Source organism: Paroedura picta, chromosome 18 (genome assembly GCF_049243985.1).
Source record: "Paroedura picta isolate Pp20150507F chromosome 18, Ppicta_v3.0, whole genome shotgun sequence".
NCBI lineage: Eukaryota > Metazoa > Chordata > Lepidosauria > Squamata > Gekkonidae > Paroedura > Paroedura picta.
In genome coordinates, this window is record NC_135386.1 from 17,592,173 (window position 1) to 17,610,680 (window position 18,508).

The 18,508-nt window shown below is 51.5% G+C and overlaps 1 protein-coding gene across 8 annotated transcripts in view; it reads right to left on the bottom strand.

The window, feature by feature from the left end:
- MEGF11 (multiple EGF like domains 11) overlaps positions 1-18,508 on the bottom strand; it is a 274,750-nt gene that overhangs the window by 37,314 nt on the left and 218,928 nt on the right. For all 8 annotated transcript variants that reach the window (XM_077317624.1, XM_077317627.1, XM_077317626.1 and 5 more), the window contains exons 13-14: positions 17,947-18,110; positions 17,094-17,196 (exon numbers count right to left, since the gene is read on the bottom strand). In XM_077317624.1, the coding sequence (XP_077173739.1) occupies positions 17,094-17,196; positions 17,947-18,110 (267 nt within the window). The remainder of the gene's footprint in view (positions 1-17,093; positions 17,197-17,946; positions 18,111-18,508) is intronic.

The following is an 18,508-nucleotide window of genomic DNA, read 5'->3' on the forward strand; positions in this document are numbered from 1 at the left end:
GAGCCAAGTAAAAATGGCTGCTTTGGGAAGGGGAGGAGCCAATTACAAAATGGCTGCTGGGGTAGGGGAGGAGAAATTACAAAATGTCTGCCAGGGTAGGGGAGGAGCCAAGTACAAAATGGCTTCCTTGGGAGGGGGAGGAGCCACATACAAAATGTCTGCCAACTGTAGGGGAGGAGCCAAGTACAAAATGGCTGCCAGAGTGGAGGAGGAGCCACAAACAAAATGGCTTCCAAGGGTAGGGCAGGAGCCACATACAAAATGTCTGCTAACTGTAGGGGAGGAGCCAAGTACAAAATGGCTGCCTTGGGAAGGGGAGAAGCCAAGTACAAAATGGCTTCTAGGGTAGGGGAGGAGCCAATTACAAAATGGCTGCTTTGAAATGGGGCAAAGCCAATTACAAAATGGCTGCTGGGGTAGGGGAGGAGACAATTATAAAATGTCTGCCAAGGGTAGGGGAGGAGCCAAGTACAAAATGGCTTCCTTGGGAGGGGGAGGAGCCACAAACAAAATGTCTGCCAAGGGTAGGGGAGGAGCCACATACAAAATGTCTGCCAACTGTAGGGGAGGAGCCAAGTACAAAATGGCTGCTTTGGGAAGGGGAGGAGCCAATTACAAAATGGCTGCTAGGGTAGGGGCAGAGACCATTACAAAATGTCTGCCATTGGTAGGGGATGACCCTATTACAAAATGGCTGCCTTGTGGAGGGGAGGAGCCACATAGAAAATGTCTGCCAAGGTTAGGGGAGGAGCCAAGTACAAAATGGCTGCCTTGAGAAAGGGAGCAGCCAAGGACAAAATGGATGCCATTTGTAGGGGAGGAGCCAAGTACAGAATGACTGATAGAGTAGGGGAGGAGCCAATTACAAAATGCCTCCTAGGGGAGGGTTGGAGCCAATTACAAAATGGCTGCCTTGGGAAGGGGAGGAGCCAACTACAAAATGGCTGCTAGGGAAGTGGAGGAGCCAAGTACAAAATGGCTTCCTTGGGAGGGGGAGGAGTCAACTACAAAATGGCTGCAGGGGGTGGGTTGGGGCCAATTACAAAATGGCTGCTGGGGGAGGGTTGGAGCCAATTACAAAATGGCTGCCTTGGGAAGGGGAGGAGCTAAATACAAAATGGCTGCTAGGGAAGTGGAGGAGCCAAGTACAAAATGGCTTCCTTGGAAGTGGGAGGAGCCAATTACAAAATGGCTGCTGGGGTAGGGGAGGAGAAATTACAAAATGGCTGCCATGGGAAGGGGAGGAGACACATACAAAATGTCTGCCAAAGGTAGGGCAGGAGCCAATACAAAATGGCTGCCAATGGTAGGGGAGGAGCCATGTACAAAATGGATGCCATGACTAGGGGAGGAGCCAAGTACAAAATGACTGATAGAGTAGGGGAGGAGCCAAGTACAAAATGGCTGCCTAGGGAAGGGCAGGAGACACATACAAAATGTCTGCCAAGGGTAGGGCAGCAGCCAATACAAAATGGCTGCCACTGGTAGGGGAGGAGCCAGGTACAAAATGGAAGCCAACTGTAGGGGAGGAGCCAAGTACAAAATGGCTGCCTTGGGAAGGGGAGGAGCCAAGTACAAAATGGCTTCTAGGGTAGGCGAGGAGCCAAGTACAAAATGGCTGCTTTGAAATGGGGCAAAGCCAATTACAAAATGGCTGCTGGGGTAGGGGAGGAGACAATTACAAAATGTCTGCCAAGGGTAGGGGAGGAGCCATGTACAAAATGGCTTCCTTGGGATGGGGAGGAGCCACAAACAAAATGTCTGCCAAGGGTGGGGGAGGAGCCACATACAAAATGTCTGCCAACTGTAGGGGAGGAGCCAAGTAAAAAATGGCTGCTTTGGGAAGGGGAGGAGCCAATTACAAAATGGCTGCTGGGGTAGGGGAGGAGAAATTACAAAATGTCTGCCAGGGTAGGGGAGGAGTCAAGTACAAAATGGCTTCCTTGGGAGGGGGAGGAGCCACATACAAAATGTCTGCCAACTGTAGGGGAGGAGCCAAGTACATAATGGCTGCCAGAGTGGAGGAGGAGCCAAGTACAAAATGACTGATAGAGTAGGGGAGGAGCCAAGTACAAAATGACTAATAGAGTAGGGGAGGAGCCAAGTACAAAATGGCTGCCTAGGGAAGGGCAGGAGACACATACAAAATGTCTCCCAAGGGTAGGGCAGGAGCCAATACAAAATGGCTGCCACTGGTAGGGGAGGAGCCAGGTACAAATTGGAAGCCATGAGTAGGGGAGGAGCCACAAACAAAATGGCTTCCAAGGGTAGGGGAGGAGCCACATACAAAATGTCTGCCAACTGTAGGGGAGGAGCCAAGTACAAAATGGCTGCCTTGGGAAGGAGAGGAGCCAAGTACAAAATGGCTGCCAAGGGAAAGAGAGGAGCCACATACAAAATGGCTAACCAGATTGGAGGAGGAGCCAAGTAAAAATTGGCTGCCTAGGGAAGGGGAGGAGCCAAATAAAAATGCTGCTAGGGTAGAGGAGGAACCAAGTACAAAATGGCTGCCATAGTGGGGGAGGAGCCAAGTACAAAATGGCTGCCTAGGGAAGGGTAGGAGACACATACAAAATGTCTGCCAAGGTTAGGGGAGGAGCCAAGTACAAAATGGCTGCCAAGGGAAAGAGAGGAGCCACATACAAAATGGCTAACCAGATTGGAGGAGGAGCCAAGTAAAAATTGGCTGCCTAGGGAAGGGGAGGAGCCAAATAAAAATGCTGCTAAGGTAGAGGAGGAACCAAGTACAAAATGTCTGCCAGAGTGGGGGAGGAGCCAAGTACAAAATGGCTGCCTAGGGAAGGGTAGGAGACACATACAAAATGTCTGCCAAGGGTAGGGCAGGAGCCAAGTACAAAATGGCTTCCTTGGGAGGGGGAGGATCCACAAACAAAATGGCTGCCAGGGGTAGGGGAGGAGCCACATAGAAAATGTCTGCCAAGGGGAGGAGCCAAGTACAAAATGGCTGCCTTGGGAAGGGGAGGAGCCAATTACAAAATGGCTGCTTGGGTAGGGGAGGAGTCACATAGAAAATGTCTGCCAAGGTTAGGGGAGGAGCCAAGTACAAAATGTCTGCCAAGGCTAGAGGAGGACCCAAGTACAAAATGGCTGCCATGGGTATGAGAAGAACCACATACAAAATGGCTGCCACAGTGGGGGAGAAGCCAAGTACAAAATGGCTGTCTTGGGAAGGAGAGGAGCCACATACAAAATGGCTGCCAGAGTGGGGGAGCAGCCAAGTTCAAAATATCTGCCATGGGTAGGGCAGGAGCCAATAAAAAATGGCTGCCAATGGTAGGGGAGGAGCCATGTACAAAATGGATGCCATGAGTAGGGTAGGAGCCAAGTACAAAATGACTGCTAGGGGAGGGGGAGAAGCCACAAACAAAATGGCTGCCTTGGGAAGGGGAGGAGCCAATTACAAAATGGCTGCTAAGGAAGGGGAGGAGCCAAGTATAAAATGGCTTCTTTGGGAGGGGGAGGAGCCACATACAAAATGGCTGCTAGGGTAGGGGAGGAGCCAAGGACAAAATGGCTTCCTTGGGAGGGGGAAGAGCCACAAACAAAATGGCTTCCAAGGGTAGGGCAGAAGACACATACAAGATGTCTGCCAAGGGTAGGGCAGCAGCCAATACAAAATGGCTGCCACTGTTAGGGGAGGAGCCAGGTACAAAATGGATGCCATGAGTAGGGAAGGAGCCACAAACAAAATGGCTTCCAAGGGTAGGGGAGGAGCTACATACAAAATGTCTGCCAACTGTAGGGGAGGAGCCAAGTACAAAATGGCTTCCTTGGGAGGGGGAGGAGCCACATACAAAATGTCTGCCAACTGAAGGGGAGGAGCCAATACAAAATGGCTGCCAATGGTAGGGGAGGAGCCATGTACAAAATGGATGCCATGACTAGGGGAGGAGCCAAGTACAAAATGACTGATAGAGTAGGGGAGGAGCCAAGTACAAAATGACTGATAGAGTAGGGGAGGAGCCAAGTACAAAATGGCTGCCTAGGGAAGGGCAGGAGACACATACAAAATGTCTGCCAAGGGTAGGGCAGGAGCCAATACAAAATGGCTGCCACTGGTAGGGGAGGAGCCAGGTACAAATTGGAAGCCATGAGTAGGGGAGGAGCCACAAACAAAATGGCTGCCAAGGGTAGGGGAGGAGCCACATACAAAATGTCTGCCAACTGTAAGGGAGGAGCCAAGTACAAAATGGCTGCCTTGTGAAGGGGAGGAGCCAAGTACAAAATGGGTGCCTTGGGAAGGGGAGGAGCCAATTACAAAATGGCTGGCAGGGGAGGGGAGGACCCACATAGAAAATGTCTGCCAAGGTAAGGGGAAGAACCAATTACAAAATGGCTGCTGGGGGAGGGTTGGAGCCAATTACAAAATGGCTGCCTTTGGAATTGGAGTAGCCAACTACAAAATGGCTGCTAGAGAAGTGGAGGAGCCAAGTACAAAATGGCTTCCTTGGAAGGGGGAGGAGCCAATTACAAAATGGCTGCTGGGGTAGGGGAGGAGAAATTACAAAATGTCTGCCAGGGTAGGGGAGGAGCCAAGTACAAAATGGCGTCCTTGGGAGGGGGAGGAGCCACATACAAAATGTCTGCCAACTGTAGGGGAGGAGCCAAGTATATAATGGCTGCCAGAGTGGAGGAGGAGCCAAGTACAAAATGACTGCTTAGGGAAGGGTAGGAGACACATACAAAATGTCTGCCAAAGGTAGGGCAGGAGCCAATACAAAATGGCTGCCAATGGTAGGGGAGGAGCCATGTACAAAATTGATGCCATGACTAGGGGAGGATCCAAGTACAAAATGACTGATAGAGTAGGGGAGGAGCCAAGTACAAAATGGCTACCTAGGGAAGGGCAGGAGACACATACAAAATGTCTGCCAAGGGTAGGGCAGCAGCCAATACAAAATGTCTGCCAAGGTTAGGGGAGGAGCCAAGTACAAAATGCTGCTAGGGTAGAGGAGGAACCAAGTACAAAATGGCTGCCAGAGTGGGGGAGGAGCCAAGTACAAAATGGCTGCCTAGGGAAGGGTAGGAGACACATACAAAATGTCTGCCAAGGGTAGGGCAGGAGCAAAGTACAAAATGGCTATCTTGGGAGTGGGAGGATCCACAAACAAAATGGCTGCCAGGGGTAGGGGAGGAGCCACATAGAAAATGTCTGCCAAGGGGAGGAGCCAAGTACAAAATGGCTGCCTTGGGAAGGGGAGGAGCCAATTACAAAATGGCTGCTAGGGTAGGGGAGGAGCCACATAGAAAATGTCTGCCAAGGTTAGGGGAGGAGCCAAGTACAAAATGTCTGCCAAGGCTAGAGGAGGACCCAAGTACAAAATGGCTGCCATGGGTATGAGAAGAGCCACATACAAAATGGCTGCCACAGTGGGGGAGGAGCCAAGTACAAAATGGCTGCCTTGGGATTGGGAGGAGTCAACTACAAAATGGCTGTCTTGGGAAGGAGAGGAGCCACATACAAAATGGCTGCCAGAGTGGGGGAGGAGCCAAGTTCAAAATGTCTGCCATGGGTAGGGCAGGAGCCAATAAAAAATGGCTGCCAATGGTAGGGGAGGAGCCATGTACAAAATGGATGCCATGAGTAGGGGAGGAGCCAAGTACAAAATGACTGCTAGGGGAGGGGGAGAAGCCACAAACAAAATGGCTGCCTTGTGAAGGGGAGGAGCCAATTACAAAATGGTTGCTAGGGAAGGGGAGGAGCCAAGTACAAAATGGCTTCCTTGGGAGGGGGAGGAGCCACATACAAAATGGCTGCTAGGATAGGGGAGGAGCCAAGGACAAAATGGCTTCCTTGGGAGGGGGAGGAGCCACAAACAAAATGGCTGCCAAGGGTAGGGCAGGAGCCAATACAAAATGTCTACCAACTGTAGGGGACGAGCCATATACAAAATGGATGCCATGACTAGGGGAGGAGCCAAGTACAAAATGACTGATAGAGTAGGGGAGGAGCCAAGTACAAAATGGCTGCCTAGGGAAGGGCAGGAGATACATACAAAATGTCTGCCAAGGGTAGGGCAGCAGCCAATACAAAATGGCTGCCACTGGTAGGGGAGGAGCCAGGTACAAAATGGATGCCATGAGTAGGGGAGGAGCCACAAACAAAATGGCTGCCAAGGGTAGGGGAGGAGCCACCTACAAAATGTCTGCCAACTGTAGGGGAGGAGCCAAGTACAAAATGGCTGCCTTGGGAAGGGGAGGAGCCAAGTACAAAATGGCTTCTAGGGTAGGGGAGGAGCCAAGCACAAAATGGCTGCCAATTGTAGGGGAAGAGCCATGTACAAAATGGATGCCATGACTAGGGGAGGAGCCAAGTACAAAATGGCTGCTTTGAAATGGGACCAATCCAATTACAAAATGACAGAGTAGGGGAGGAGCCAATTACAAAATGGCTGCTAGGGGAGGGGTGGAGCCAATTACAAAATGGCTGCCTTGGGAAGGGGAGGAGCCAACTACAAAATGGCTGTTAGGGAAGGGGAGGAGCCAACTACAAAATGGCTGCCTAGGGAAGGGCAGGAGACACATACAAAATGTCTGCCAAGGGTAGGGCAGCAGCCAATACAAAATGGCTGCCACTGGTAGGGGAGGAGCCAGGTACACAATGGATGCCATGAGTAGGGGAGGAGCCACAAACAAAATGGCTGCCAAGGGTAGGGGTGGAGCCAAGTACAAAATGGCTGCCTTGGGAAGGGGAGGAGCCACATACAAAATGGATGCCATGACTAGGGGAGGAGCCAAGTACAAAATGGTTGCCAGAGTGGGGGAGGAGCCAAATACAAAATGGCTGCCTAGGGAAGGGTAGGAGACACATACAAAATGTCTATAAAGGGTAGGGCAGGAGCCAAGTACAAAATGGCTTCCTTGGAAGGGGGAGGATCCACAAACAAGATGGCTGCCAGAGTGGGGTAGGAGCCAAGTACAAAATGGCTGCCTAGGGAAGGGCAGGAGACTCATACAAAATGTCTGCCAAGGGTGGTGTAGGAGCCCATAGAAAATGGCTGCCAAAGGTAGGGGGGAAGCCATGTACAAAATGGATGCCATGAGTAGCGGAGGAGCCAAGTACAAAATGGCTTCTAGATTAGGGAAGGAGCCAAGTACAAAATGGATGCTTTGAAATGGGGCAAAGCCAATTACAAAATGGCTGCCTTGGGAAGGTGGGTAGGGGAGGAGCCACATACAAAATGTCTGCCAACTGTAGGGGAGGAGCCAAGTACAAAATGGCTGCTTTGGGAAGCGGAGGAGCCAATTTCAAAATGGCTGCTAGGGTAGGGGCAGAGACCATTACAAAATGTCTGCCATGGGTAGGGGATGACCCTATTACAAAATGGCTGCCTTGTGGAGGGGAGGAGTCACATAGAAAATGTCTGCCAAGGTTAGGGGAGGAGCCAAGTACAAAATGGCTGCCTTGAGAAAGGGAGCAGCCAAGGACAAAATGGATGCCCTTTGTAGGGGAGGAGCCAAGGACACATAGCCAAGGTCACTACAAAACAACTACAAAATGGCTGCCTTGGGAAGGAGAGGAGCCACATACAAAATGGCTGCAGAGTGGGGGAGGAGCCAAGTTCAAAATGTCTGCCATGGGTAGGGCAGGAGCCAATAAAAAATGGCTGCCAATGGTAGCGGAGGAGCCATGTACAAAATGGATGCCATGAGTAGGGGAGGAGCCAAGTACAAAATGACTGCTAGGGGAGGGGGAGAAGCCACAAACAAAATGGCTGCCTTGGGAAGGGGAGGAGCCAATTACAAAATGGCTGCTAGGGAAGGGGAGGAGCCAAGTACAAAATGGCTTCCTTGGGAAGGGGAGGAGCCACATACAAAATGGCTGCTAGGGTAGGGGAGGAGCCAAGTACAAAATGTCTGCCAGGGTAGGGGAGGAGCCAAGTACAAAATGGCTTCTAGGGTAGGGGAGGAGCCAAGCACAAAATGGCTGCCAATTGTAGGGGAAGAGCCATGTACAAAGTGGATGCCATGACTAGGGGAGGAGCCAAGTACAAAATGGCTGCTTTGAAATGGGACCAAGCCAATTACAAAATGGTGTTAGGGAAGGGGAGGAGCCAACTACAAAATGGCTTCCTTGGGAGGGGGAGAAGCCACAAACAAAATGGCTGCCAAGGGTAGGGGAGGAGCCACATACAAAATGTCTGCCAACTGTAGGGGAGGAACCAAGTAAAAAATGGCTGCCAGAGTGGAGGAGGAGCCAAGTACAAAATGGCTGCCTAGGGAAGGGTAGGAGACAAATACAAAATGTCTGCCAAGGGTAGGGCAGGAGCCAATACAAAATGGCTGCCAATGGTAGGGGAGGAGCCATGTACAAAATGGATGCCATGACTAGGGGAGGAGCCAAGTACAAAATGACTGATAGAGTAGGGGAAGAGCCAAGTACAAAATGGCTGCCTAGGGAAGGGCAGGAGACACATACAAGATGTCTGCCAAGGGTAGGGCAACAGCCAATACAAAATGGCTGCCACTGTTAGGGGAGGAGCCAGGTACAAAATGGATGCCATGAGTAGGGGAAGAGCCAAAAACAAAATGGCTTCCAAGGGTAGGGCAGGAGCCACATACAAAATGTCTGCCAACTGTAGGGGAGGAGCCAAGTACAAAATGGCTGCCTTGGGAAGGGGAGAAGCCAAGTACAAAATGGCTTCTAGGGTAGGGGAGGAGCCAATTACAAAATGGCTGCTTTGAAATGGGGCAAAGCCAATTACAAAATGGCTGCTGGGGTAGGGGAGGAGACAATTATAAAATGTCTGCCAAGGGTAGGGGAGGAGCCAAGTACAAAATGGCTTCCTTGGGAGGGGGAGGAGCCACAAACAAAATGTCTGCCAAGGGTAGGGGAGGAGCCACATACAAAATGTCTGCCAACTGTAGGGGACGAGCCAAGTACAAAATGGCTGCTTTGGGAAGGGGAGGAGGCAATTTCAAAATGGCTGCTAGGGTAGGGGCAGAGACCATTACAAAATGTCTGCCATGGGTAGGGGATGACCCTATTACAAAATGGCTGCCTTGTGGAGGGGAGGAGTCACATAGAAAATGTCTGCCAAGGTTAGGGGAGGAGCCAAGTACAAAATGGCTGCCTTGAGAAAGGGAGCAGCCAAGGACAAAATGGATGCCATTTGTAGGGGAGGAGCCAAGTACAAAATGGCTGCCTTGGGAAGGGGAGGAGCCAAGTACAAAATGGCTGCCTAGGGAAGGGTAGGAGACACATACAAAATGTCTGCCAAGGGTAGGGCAGGAGCCAAGTACAAAATGGCTTCCTTGGGAGGGGGAGGATCCACAAACAAAATGGCTGCCAGGGGTAGGGGAGGAGCCACTTAGAAAATGTCTGCCAAGGGGAGGAGCCAAGTACAAAATGGCTGCCTTGGGAAGGGGAGGAGCCAATTACAAAATGGCTGCTAGGGTAGGGGAGGAGCCACATAGAAAATGTCTGCCAAGGTTAGGGGAGGAGCCAATTACCAAATGGCTGCTGGGGGAGGGTTAGAGCCAATTCCAAAATGGCTGCCTTGTGAAGGGGAGGAGCCAACTACAAAATGGCTGCTAGGGAATTGGAGGAGCCAAGTACAAAATGGCTTCCTTGGAAGGGGGAGGAGCCAATTACAAAATGGCTGCTGGGGTAGGGGAGGAGAAATTACAAAATGTCTGCCAGGGTAGGGGAGGAGCCAAGTACAAAATGGCTTCCTTGGGAGGGGGAGGAGCCACATACAAAATGTCTGCCAACTGTAGGGGAGGAGCCAAGTACAAAATGGCTGCCAGAGTGGAGGAGGAGCCAAGTACAAAATGGCTGCCTAGGGAAGGGTAGGAGACACATACAAAATGTCTGCCAAGGGTAGGGCAGGAGCCAATACAAAATGGCTGCCAATGGTAGGGGAGGAGCCATGTAAAAAATGGATGCCATGACTAGGGGAGGAGCCAAGTACAAAATGACTGATAGAGTAGGGGAAGAGCCAAGTACAAAATGGCTTCTTGGGTAGGGGAGGAGCCAAGTACAAAATGGCTGATTTGAAATGGGGCAAAGCCAATTACAAAATGGCTGCTGGGGTAGGGGAGGAGACAATTACAAAATGTCTGCCAAGGGTAGGGGAGGAGCCAAGTACAAAATGGCTTCCTTGGGAGGGGGAGGAGCCATAAACAAAATGGCTGCCAAGGGTAGGGGAGGAGCCACATACAAAATGTCTGCGAACTGTAGGGGAGGAGCCAAGTACAAAATTGCTTCCTTGGGAGGGGGAGGAGCCACCAACAGAATGGCTGCCAAGGTTAGGGGAGGAGCCACATACAAAATGTCTGCCAACTGTAGGGGAGGAGCCAAGTACAAAATGGCTACCAGAGTGGGGGAGGAGCCAAGTACAAAATGGCTGCCTAGGGAAGGGTAGGAGACACATACAAAATGTCTGCCAAGGGTAGGGCAGGTTCCAAGTACAAAATGGCTACTTTGAAATGGGGCAAAGACAATTACAAAATGGCTGCTGGGGTAGGAGAGGAGACAATAACAAAATGTCTGCAAAGTGTAGGGGAGGAGCCAAGTACAAAATGGCTTCCTTGGGAGGGGGAGGAGCCACAAACAAAATGGCTGCCAGAGTGGGGTAGGAGCCAAGTACAAAATGGCTGCCTAGGGAAGGGCAGGAGACTCATACAAAATGTCTGCCAAGGGTGGTGTAGGAGCCCATAGAAAATGGCTGCCAATGGTAGGGGGGAAGCCATGTACAAAATGGATGCCATGAGTAGCGGAGGAGCCAAGTACAAAATGGCTTCTAGATTAGGGGAGGAGCCAAGTACAAAATGGATGCTTTGAAATGGGGCAAAGCCAATTACAAAATGGCTGCCTTGGGAAGGTGAGGAGCCAAGTACAAAATGGATGCCATATGTGAGGGAGGAGCCATGTACAAAATGGCTGCCATGGGTAGGTGAGGATCCAAGTACAAAATGGCTGCCATGGTTAGGGGAGGGGCGTGTACAAAATGGCTACCATAGCTAGGGGAGAAGCCACATACAAAATGCCTGCTATTATAGGAGAGGCGCCAAGTACCAAATAGCTGCCTTAGGAAGGGGAGGGGCCAAATAAAAATGGCTGCCATGGTTAGGGGCGGGTCCATGTACAAAATGGCTGCCATAGGTAGAGGAGAAGCCACATACAAAATGGCTGCTATTATAGGAGAGGAGTTATGACTCTACCTCTTGCAACAGGCATTTTGTGGTTGGCTCCAAGTCTTGCACCTGTCATTTTGTATCTCTTCCCAGTACTGATGTCAGAATCACAATGATGCCCAGAGGCTCAAAAATATTGGGGACTCCTGGCCTACACTCAGAACCTGAAACTGCCCCCTCCATTTTAAATTGGAAACCTGGCCTCCATGCAACCCAGCTGGGGGAGGGGAGTTTACCCTCTTCCACCTTCTTCAAGGTCCTTTGAGGGAGAAGGGGTTTGACCCATCTCCCACAGGCCCTCAGTGAGGGGCCCGTATGGCTCTCCAGTGGCAGGGATTTCCACAGCTCAGGGGCCATGAGAGAGAAGGCCTACCATCCTTAAGGAGGTCAATTTGTGCAGGAAAAGACATTCATAGACCCAAGATTGGTCTGGATAGTTAAACGGCCTCCTGAGAATCCACCATTTGGCTCTTCCGGGCTCAAGGCCAAGGGTTTCACCAGCTTGTGGCTCCGGAAACAGGCAGAACGAAGAGCAGACCTTTGCAGGGCGCCGGAAGAGAGGCAGATCGCCCACCTGAGGGGTCCCTGGGCTGGCTGTTGTCTTATCGACTGGCACCTGCTCATCAATTTGTCCTGCCAATGATCCTCCTCTTTTGTTTCCCCCCCGTTGCATTCTTGTCTTTTGCGTCTGAACTGCTTGTACTAAAACCTACTCATTAACGATTAGATAAGCACGCCGGGGCTGCATGGACTGAGCGTGCCGCTGCATCAATTGCGGACTGGGGAAACAGCAAAACTCGATACACAAGTGCTCAAAAGGATTGTGTGTCTGATTTACGGCTCTGCTTGCTGCCGAGGGCTGACCCGCGTGGCCCAGGCTAGCCCCATCTCCTTGGATCTTGGAAGCTAAGTGGGGCAGCCCAGCTAATTTGTGGGTGGGAGACTCGGGGGGGGGGGGAAGGATACGGTTCTGCTCCGGCCTGCTCCTTCAGATGTCCTGTCCAGCCCTTCAGTTAAGAGTTCTTTTGGTTGCCATTCGCCTTGAGCCTTCTGGGAAGGCTGGGCCACCAAAATAAATATCATCATCACCATCACCGAGCCGTTCTTCTTCCTCCTTTGAGTGTTGTCACCTCTCTCCCCCACCCCACCCCGGATCAGAAAAGAGGCTTTGCTGGGGCATCTCCCCAAATCCCCTGCCCAAAGCCTCTCTAGTATTTCATTCCTCCAGATCTCTGTTTGACCATTTTATGCATTAGCATTGCCACCACCTTGTCCTTTCTCGGTTAAGCCGGGTCTTGAACTAGAGACCCCCAAAGCTCTTGCTCCGACTTCGCTGCATCTCGAATTGCTTCCTTCCCACTGGAATCGGCTCACCTGAGAAGGGGGATGGTATATGTGACCCCTTGCGCTAGCAGAGGACCAAAACACGAACCTGTTGGGAGGGTTCTGCCCAGGCACAGAGAACCGAGAACGTTCCACAGACACAATTAGCGGAAGAGCATCGGTCCGGCCTTTGATGGCGATTCCTAAACGTGGGTTTCGTGATCTATTCTAAAGGAGCCGGTTACCAGCAGGGGCTGCCCTCCGTGGCTCCCCGTGAAAGAGAGAATTCTTAAGCAAAGGGAGGACATGATGATCCAATCGTCTCACTTGAAATTAGGCCAATGAAAAAATTTCTACTGGGCTTACAGTGCACTGACAGGCTGGGAGGGCGCGCCCGGAGGCTGCTGGGCAAACCACTGACTGTTTCACATGCAAGGAAGAGGTCCTTTCGCGAGGGGCAGACGGTTCCTTCGGCGATAGCTCTGCTGCCAATTGAAAGATACTGGCAGGATACGGGCCAATCCCAGAAATAAATTATTAATTTGGAAGTCGTTGATACAGCTGCCAGAACTGATGAGATGCAGGGAATGACAGGTGTAATAGAAGCAGATGGCCGGGAAAGGGGGAGGGGGGGGGCTAATGGAAACTTGGGTAAGTTTGGGCCGGTTTTCTACATTGCCATGCACGCAGGTGTCTGACTCAGGCCTTTTAAGCACACACTTGCGAGAAAATCCACTAAAAGGCACTTTAAGGCTCTAGAACAGCCTGACAGATGTTCCCTGTTGGCAGAGATGACACTGACTATAAACTTCCCTTTCCCAGAAGGAGAGGGAGAGGCTCCCTAAAGGACTCTGTTTATTATTTTGTCCTTAATAAAAAAAAATGTTAAAAGATCTCCAGTGGTGGTGGGGGGGGGGGGGACTGTTCAATGTGCAAGCTAGCACTTCACCTTGAAAACCCTTAAAGGAGGTGAGACCCAAGCACCGAAAAGAAGATGGCTTTTCATGCGCCACTCCACTCAGCTGGCTCTCAAGAAGAGCTGCTTTTTGTACCCTTTTTTTGCTACCTGGAAGCGTCTGAATCGCCTTCCCTCCCTCTCCCCACAACAGGTGCCCTGTGAAGTAGGTGGGGGGGGGGTCATTTTCAAGCCGTGGGCCTTGGGCAGAGGAGAAGTGGGTCTGTTTGTCCACAGAATGATTCTGGGGGGCAAAGCCAAGCCGCTCTCCCCCCTTGCAGACATTATCGGCTCCAGTTTGCAAGCTCTCCACTAGAAAGGGGCTGGTCGCAGCGAACTGGAAAACTGCAGCCCAGGAGAGTTTGCCTGGGAATGACAACGTAAATCTTAAGGTTGCCATTTCTCATTGCAAATAAGGCCCTGCATAAGCTGCTGTGACGGATGTTGGGGGCAGATTATTAGTACATGAGCAAAATGACTCTAAAAATAACTTTAAAAACACACAAACTGAAAATCTCTCTCTCTCTCTCTTTCCTGTATCATCTTCTTCTCCAAGAACCCCAAAGCAGAAAGCAGTTTAAAAATAATTCCCGGCCCACCGTCAGAGGGGCCGACGTTTCTCTCCTAATTCAAAAGAGGCCTTCCCCGGAGCTTAAAAAAAGGAGCAGGCTTATCAGTGTTTCTGAATTAATATGTCCACAGGAGAGAAGAAACATGCCTCGGCGTTTGAGTGACAGCATCAGTGTTGCCCTCGGCTTGGCACACGTCGCTCCCGACACGGGTTTTCATCCCTCAAAGCTAACCTTATCTGTGACCAGCCGGTTCCTTCTTCACCCCATTAACTCCCCCAGTCAACAGTCTGCGCCTGTCTTTATAACTTCCAATCTCACACAAGTGACACTCTGGACCTCGTGAGTCGCAGCTGGGGCTTAACCCCGCGAGAGGTTTATGGGGCTGTTTCACACTTGTGACCCTTAGGGTGCCGCTCTTCCCCACTCTCCTCCCACACGTGCCACCTTCCTGGAGAGACAGCGGTGAAGGAGGCAGCTGCCACCACGGGCCATCTTTGCGGGGAGCGTGGCCATGGATTTCCCCCTGTGGACCTCAAAGAGGGAAAACCAATACCTTGTGAACGTCACGTGCTAAAGCATAGGCCCCCAGCCTGCCATGATGCCCATTCACACCTGTTCAGGTGTTTTCGGAAAGTGGGTGGGGCCAACAGCGCTTCTGATTGGCCACTGACCCTTTCTTAGCTAGCTCAATCTGGTTACTTCTGTGTATGGAAGATCATATCTTAAATCATCCGGCTTGGGGTTGTACCCCCAGCTCAGAAAGGCTGGTGAGCCCTATTTAGGTTCGGGTCATTATCTCTCCATTGGCAATTCCTGAGAGTTTTTTGTGGGCGGAGTCTGGGAGGAGCATCACAAATGCCATGGTGTCACTTCCGGTGGAAGTCACCGAGCAGGGCAGATGTAGTGATGTCACTTCTGGCAGCCCCTACGGTCAGGATGCCGGGGTGTTCTGACAGGCGTTCCCCTCTGCCCCACTTCTCCTCCTGCTGTTCCAGAGCGAAGGCAAGGGAAGGAGGCTGCCTGCCACGGCAGCCCAAGTGAAGGTGCCAAAGTGACCCAAACTCATGAACGGGCAGGCAGGATGAAGGCTTCCAACTTTGGGACCTCTGGCTCATTAGGAAATGCCTCTGTATGAAACCCCTGCCCCTGAATTGTGTTACTTGAAATCAGGCCGACAGAAATAACATCCAGTTTAGAACAGCAATGCAAAAATCTTCATTTTCACTGTTGACCCTCCTGTATCCTTCATGCAGCTGCTGCCCAATTCCTCGTGAGCAAGCCATCTTGTAAAATTCTCACTGGGGGGACAGGTAGAACTTCCCTGCAGCCAAGGACCAAAATCTTTTATGGGGATTCTCCAAGAACTTCTAAAACCAGGAGGTGTGCCAAGCAATGATGAACTGAAAACGTGCACGTGAAACACACCTCGTGGAATAAAACCCTCTGGTTTTTTTTATATGCTTTTTTCCCTGCAAAAATTTCTTGCTGATGCCTTGATCAAATTATTACTCTCTCTGTTTTTTTTTAATGAACTGACTTTTAAAAAGAAATGTGACCACTCCCCTTCCTCTTGATCTTGGGTGCCGTCCGTGGAAATCCCATGTGTGGAACGAATACATGGAATACCCTTCCTTTAGATCAATTTTCCACCGGCTATTTGGATCACGGAGTCGATTGAACTGCCCCGGCCCCAAGAGCCGGGAGTGCAAAAATCCCCAGAAGCTCCCAGGCTGTTCTGATCTTTTCTAGGCCACGTTTAATGAGGCGAAGATTCCAGACGGCATCCTCCCCTCTGACCCGGCAAGTTTCACAGACGCTCTTATTGACAACGCCGTGTTTGTAAACCGGACAACGCGATACGTAACTTCAGATAACGCTCAGTGACTACAAGACGTTGATGTTTGACAGCTGAGACGACCCTGAAAACCACTGTTCTTCAGAATGGCAATCTTCTGCTACAAAGTTTGCAGACATTACGGAGGAAATACCACTCAGAAGGGTGGGAAGTCACACACAACAGTTACTACAAAACGCACCAGAGCACTGAATTACTGGCCTCCATTTATTGTACCCCTTCAGATTGTGCCCAGAGAGAATCACATGTCCAAATATCCCCTGCATGTTTCCAGGCCTACGGAGGGCCAGCAGGGCTGGCCGAGTTACCCTCTCCCTCAGACATGGTAACATCAACAGGGCATAATGAATGCCCTCCATCCTGGGCTGCACCAATGCGCACCCTGCACCTCTGTGTGGCATCCCCCCCCCCCCACCTCCATCATCCTTCATGCCCTGCAGCAATCTCGAGAAACAGGAAACAACCCTTCCTTTTCAGAGATGGACACGATGAGGCAGAGATGCAGCAGGAGCTCTGTCCACAGCACAGCCCGCTTTTGAAGTTGTGCCTCCTGAGTGGGGGAGGGGGACACAGAACTCTGTGCATTTGCACCTCAAGACATTTTTGGAAGGATGCAGAGTTAGCTTCTCCAGGATGGGCTAACAGGGGCTAGGCGCTTGTTCGGGCTAGGCAGGGGGATTTCTGGCCCGGTGGGGTACCTCTGCTGGCACCAGAACTGCCTGCTGGGAACAATGAGAGGAGCATCCCGTTACTAAGCAACGGAACTTCTCCTTTCCCTCCCTCCCTGCTTGCTCCCTTCTGTGCTGCTTAATCATAAAAAGTCACTTTTTGAATGAGGCAGGCTTCAGCGGCGACCCTGCCGTCTTCTGGGGAGGCTCTGCTCCTCCAACGCTGCTCCCGCACAACAGGGAGAAGTAGTCAAAAGCTGCCCTCTGCCAGTAATTAAGGCCCAGGCCTCCCCATCCCAAAGGCAGAGGCCAATGTTAAATTTCCCGGGGATAAAGTGGCATCTCCAGCTGTTGGACTCCATGAATCACATTACGGCAGAGCTCACCAACCCCGTCTGCCTCAACCTTCCCTCTCCCCAAGTTCCTTCCCCACATCGTCTGCTGTCCCAAGCTAGAGTGGGCAGCTGTATTTCAGAGGATACCTGGAAAGCAAAAGGAAACCATCCGCAGTGCCCTGGAGGTTAGCAAGCCAATTAAAAGTAGAAGGTCCGCCCTCTTACCTGTCCACCCGGCCAGGCAGCAGCAATGGCCCGTGACAGCGTCGCACCCCTCCGCATGGCTGCAGTCGCAGCGCTCGCTGCAGTTCAGACCATGGGTCCCCTCCTTCATTAAAAAAAAAGTGTTTTTAAAATGCATTGTTATGTATTCTATTTTAGGTACGTTGTCTCTATCTATATTGTAAGCTGCCCTCAGCAATATAGAAGGGAGGGAGGGAGGGAGGAAGGGAGGAAGGAAGGAAGGAAGGAAGGAAGGAAGGGAGGGAGGGAGGGAGGGAGGAAGGGAGGAAGGAAGGAAGGAAGGAAGGAAGGAGGGGAGGAAGGAAGGAAGGAAGGAAGGAAAGAAGGAGGGGAGGAAGGAAGGGAGGGAGGGAGGAAGGAAGGAGGGGAGGAAGGAAGGAAGGAAGGAGGGGAGGAAGGAAGGAAGGAAGGAAGGAAGGAAGGAAGGAAGGAAGGGAGGGAGGGAGGGAGGCAGGGAGGGAGGGAGGGAGGAAGGAGGGGAGGAAGGAAGGAAGGAAGGAGGGGAGGAAGGAAGGAAGGAAGGAGGGGAGGAAGGGAGGGAGGGAGGGAGGAAGGAAGGAAGGAGGGGAGGAAGGAAGGGAGGGAGGGAGGCAGGGAGAGAGAGAGAGAGAGAGAGAGAGAGAGAGAGAGAGAGAGAGAGAGAGAGAGAGAGAGAGAGAGAGAGAGAGAGAGAGAGAGAGAAGAAAGAAAGAAAGAAAGAAAGAAAGAAAGAAAGAAAGAAAGAAAAGCATTTCCCATGCAGGGCCTTTATCCCATTGTTTGAAATATGTGTGTCATTGTTTGTCTCGGGTTCTTGCAGTGTTCCTTCAAAGGCACCCATCCCATGAGGACTTACAGGGCAGGGCTGGTCGCAGAAGTCTCCTTGCCAGCCAGGGGAGCACAGGCAGAATCCATCCACAGGGTTGCAGGCTGCTCCGTTGGCGCAGAAGCATGTCTGGTTGCAGCTGAGGCCCCAGGTGCCACTCGGGCACGGGATGGAGCAGTCTGCTCCCTGCCACCCTAAAACGAGAGAAAGAAGAATACCAATGTGCTCGCCCATGCCTTCCTACCCCTAACCCTGCAGCGCACCCGTTTCAAAAGTGTGCCCAGATTTATTTCCAGGCCGTGGAGCGGAACACCCCTGAGGACACAGGGCGGCCGCTGGTCATCCGGGGGGAGGGCCGGCCCAGCCCAGCCCAGCCCTTTCCTGCTGGGTGAAGCAGAGGAGGAGGAGAAGCGATTATTTCCAGTGACTCAAACAAGCTAAAAGGGAATGTGGGGGAAGAGGCCTGGGGCGCCCTGCCCATGATCGATTTTGTGAACAGATACCCCTGAAAGGCATCATGCTGGGTGGAATGCCGACATCTTGTATTCTTGTAGTGGTCAGCGGGCTCCAGTATGGAGCCAAGAAAGGCCCA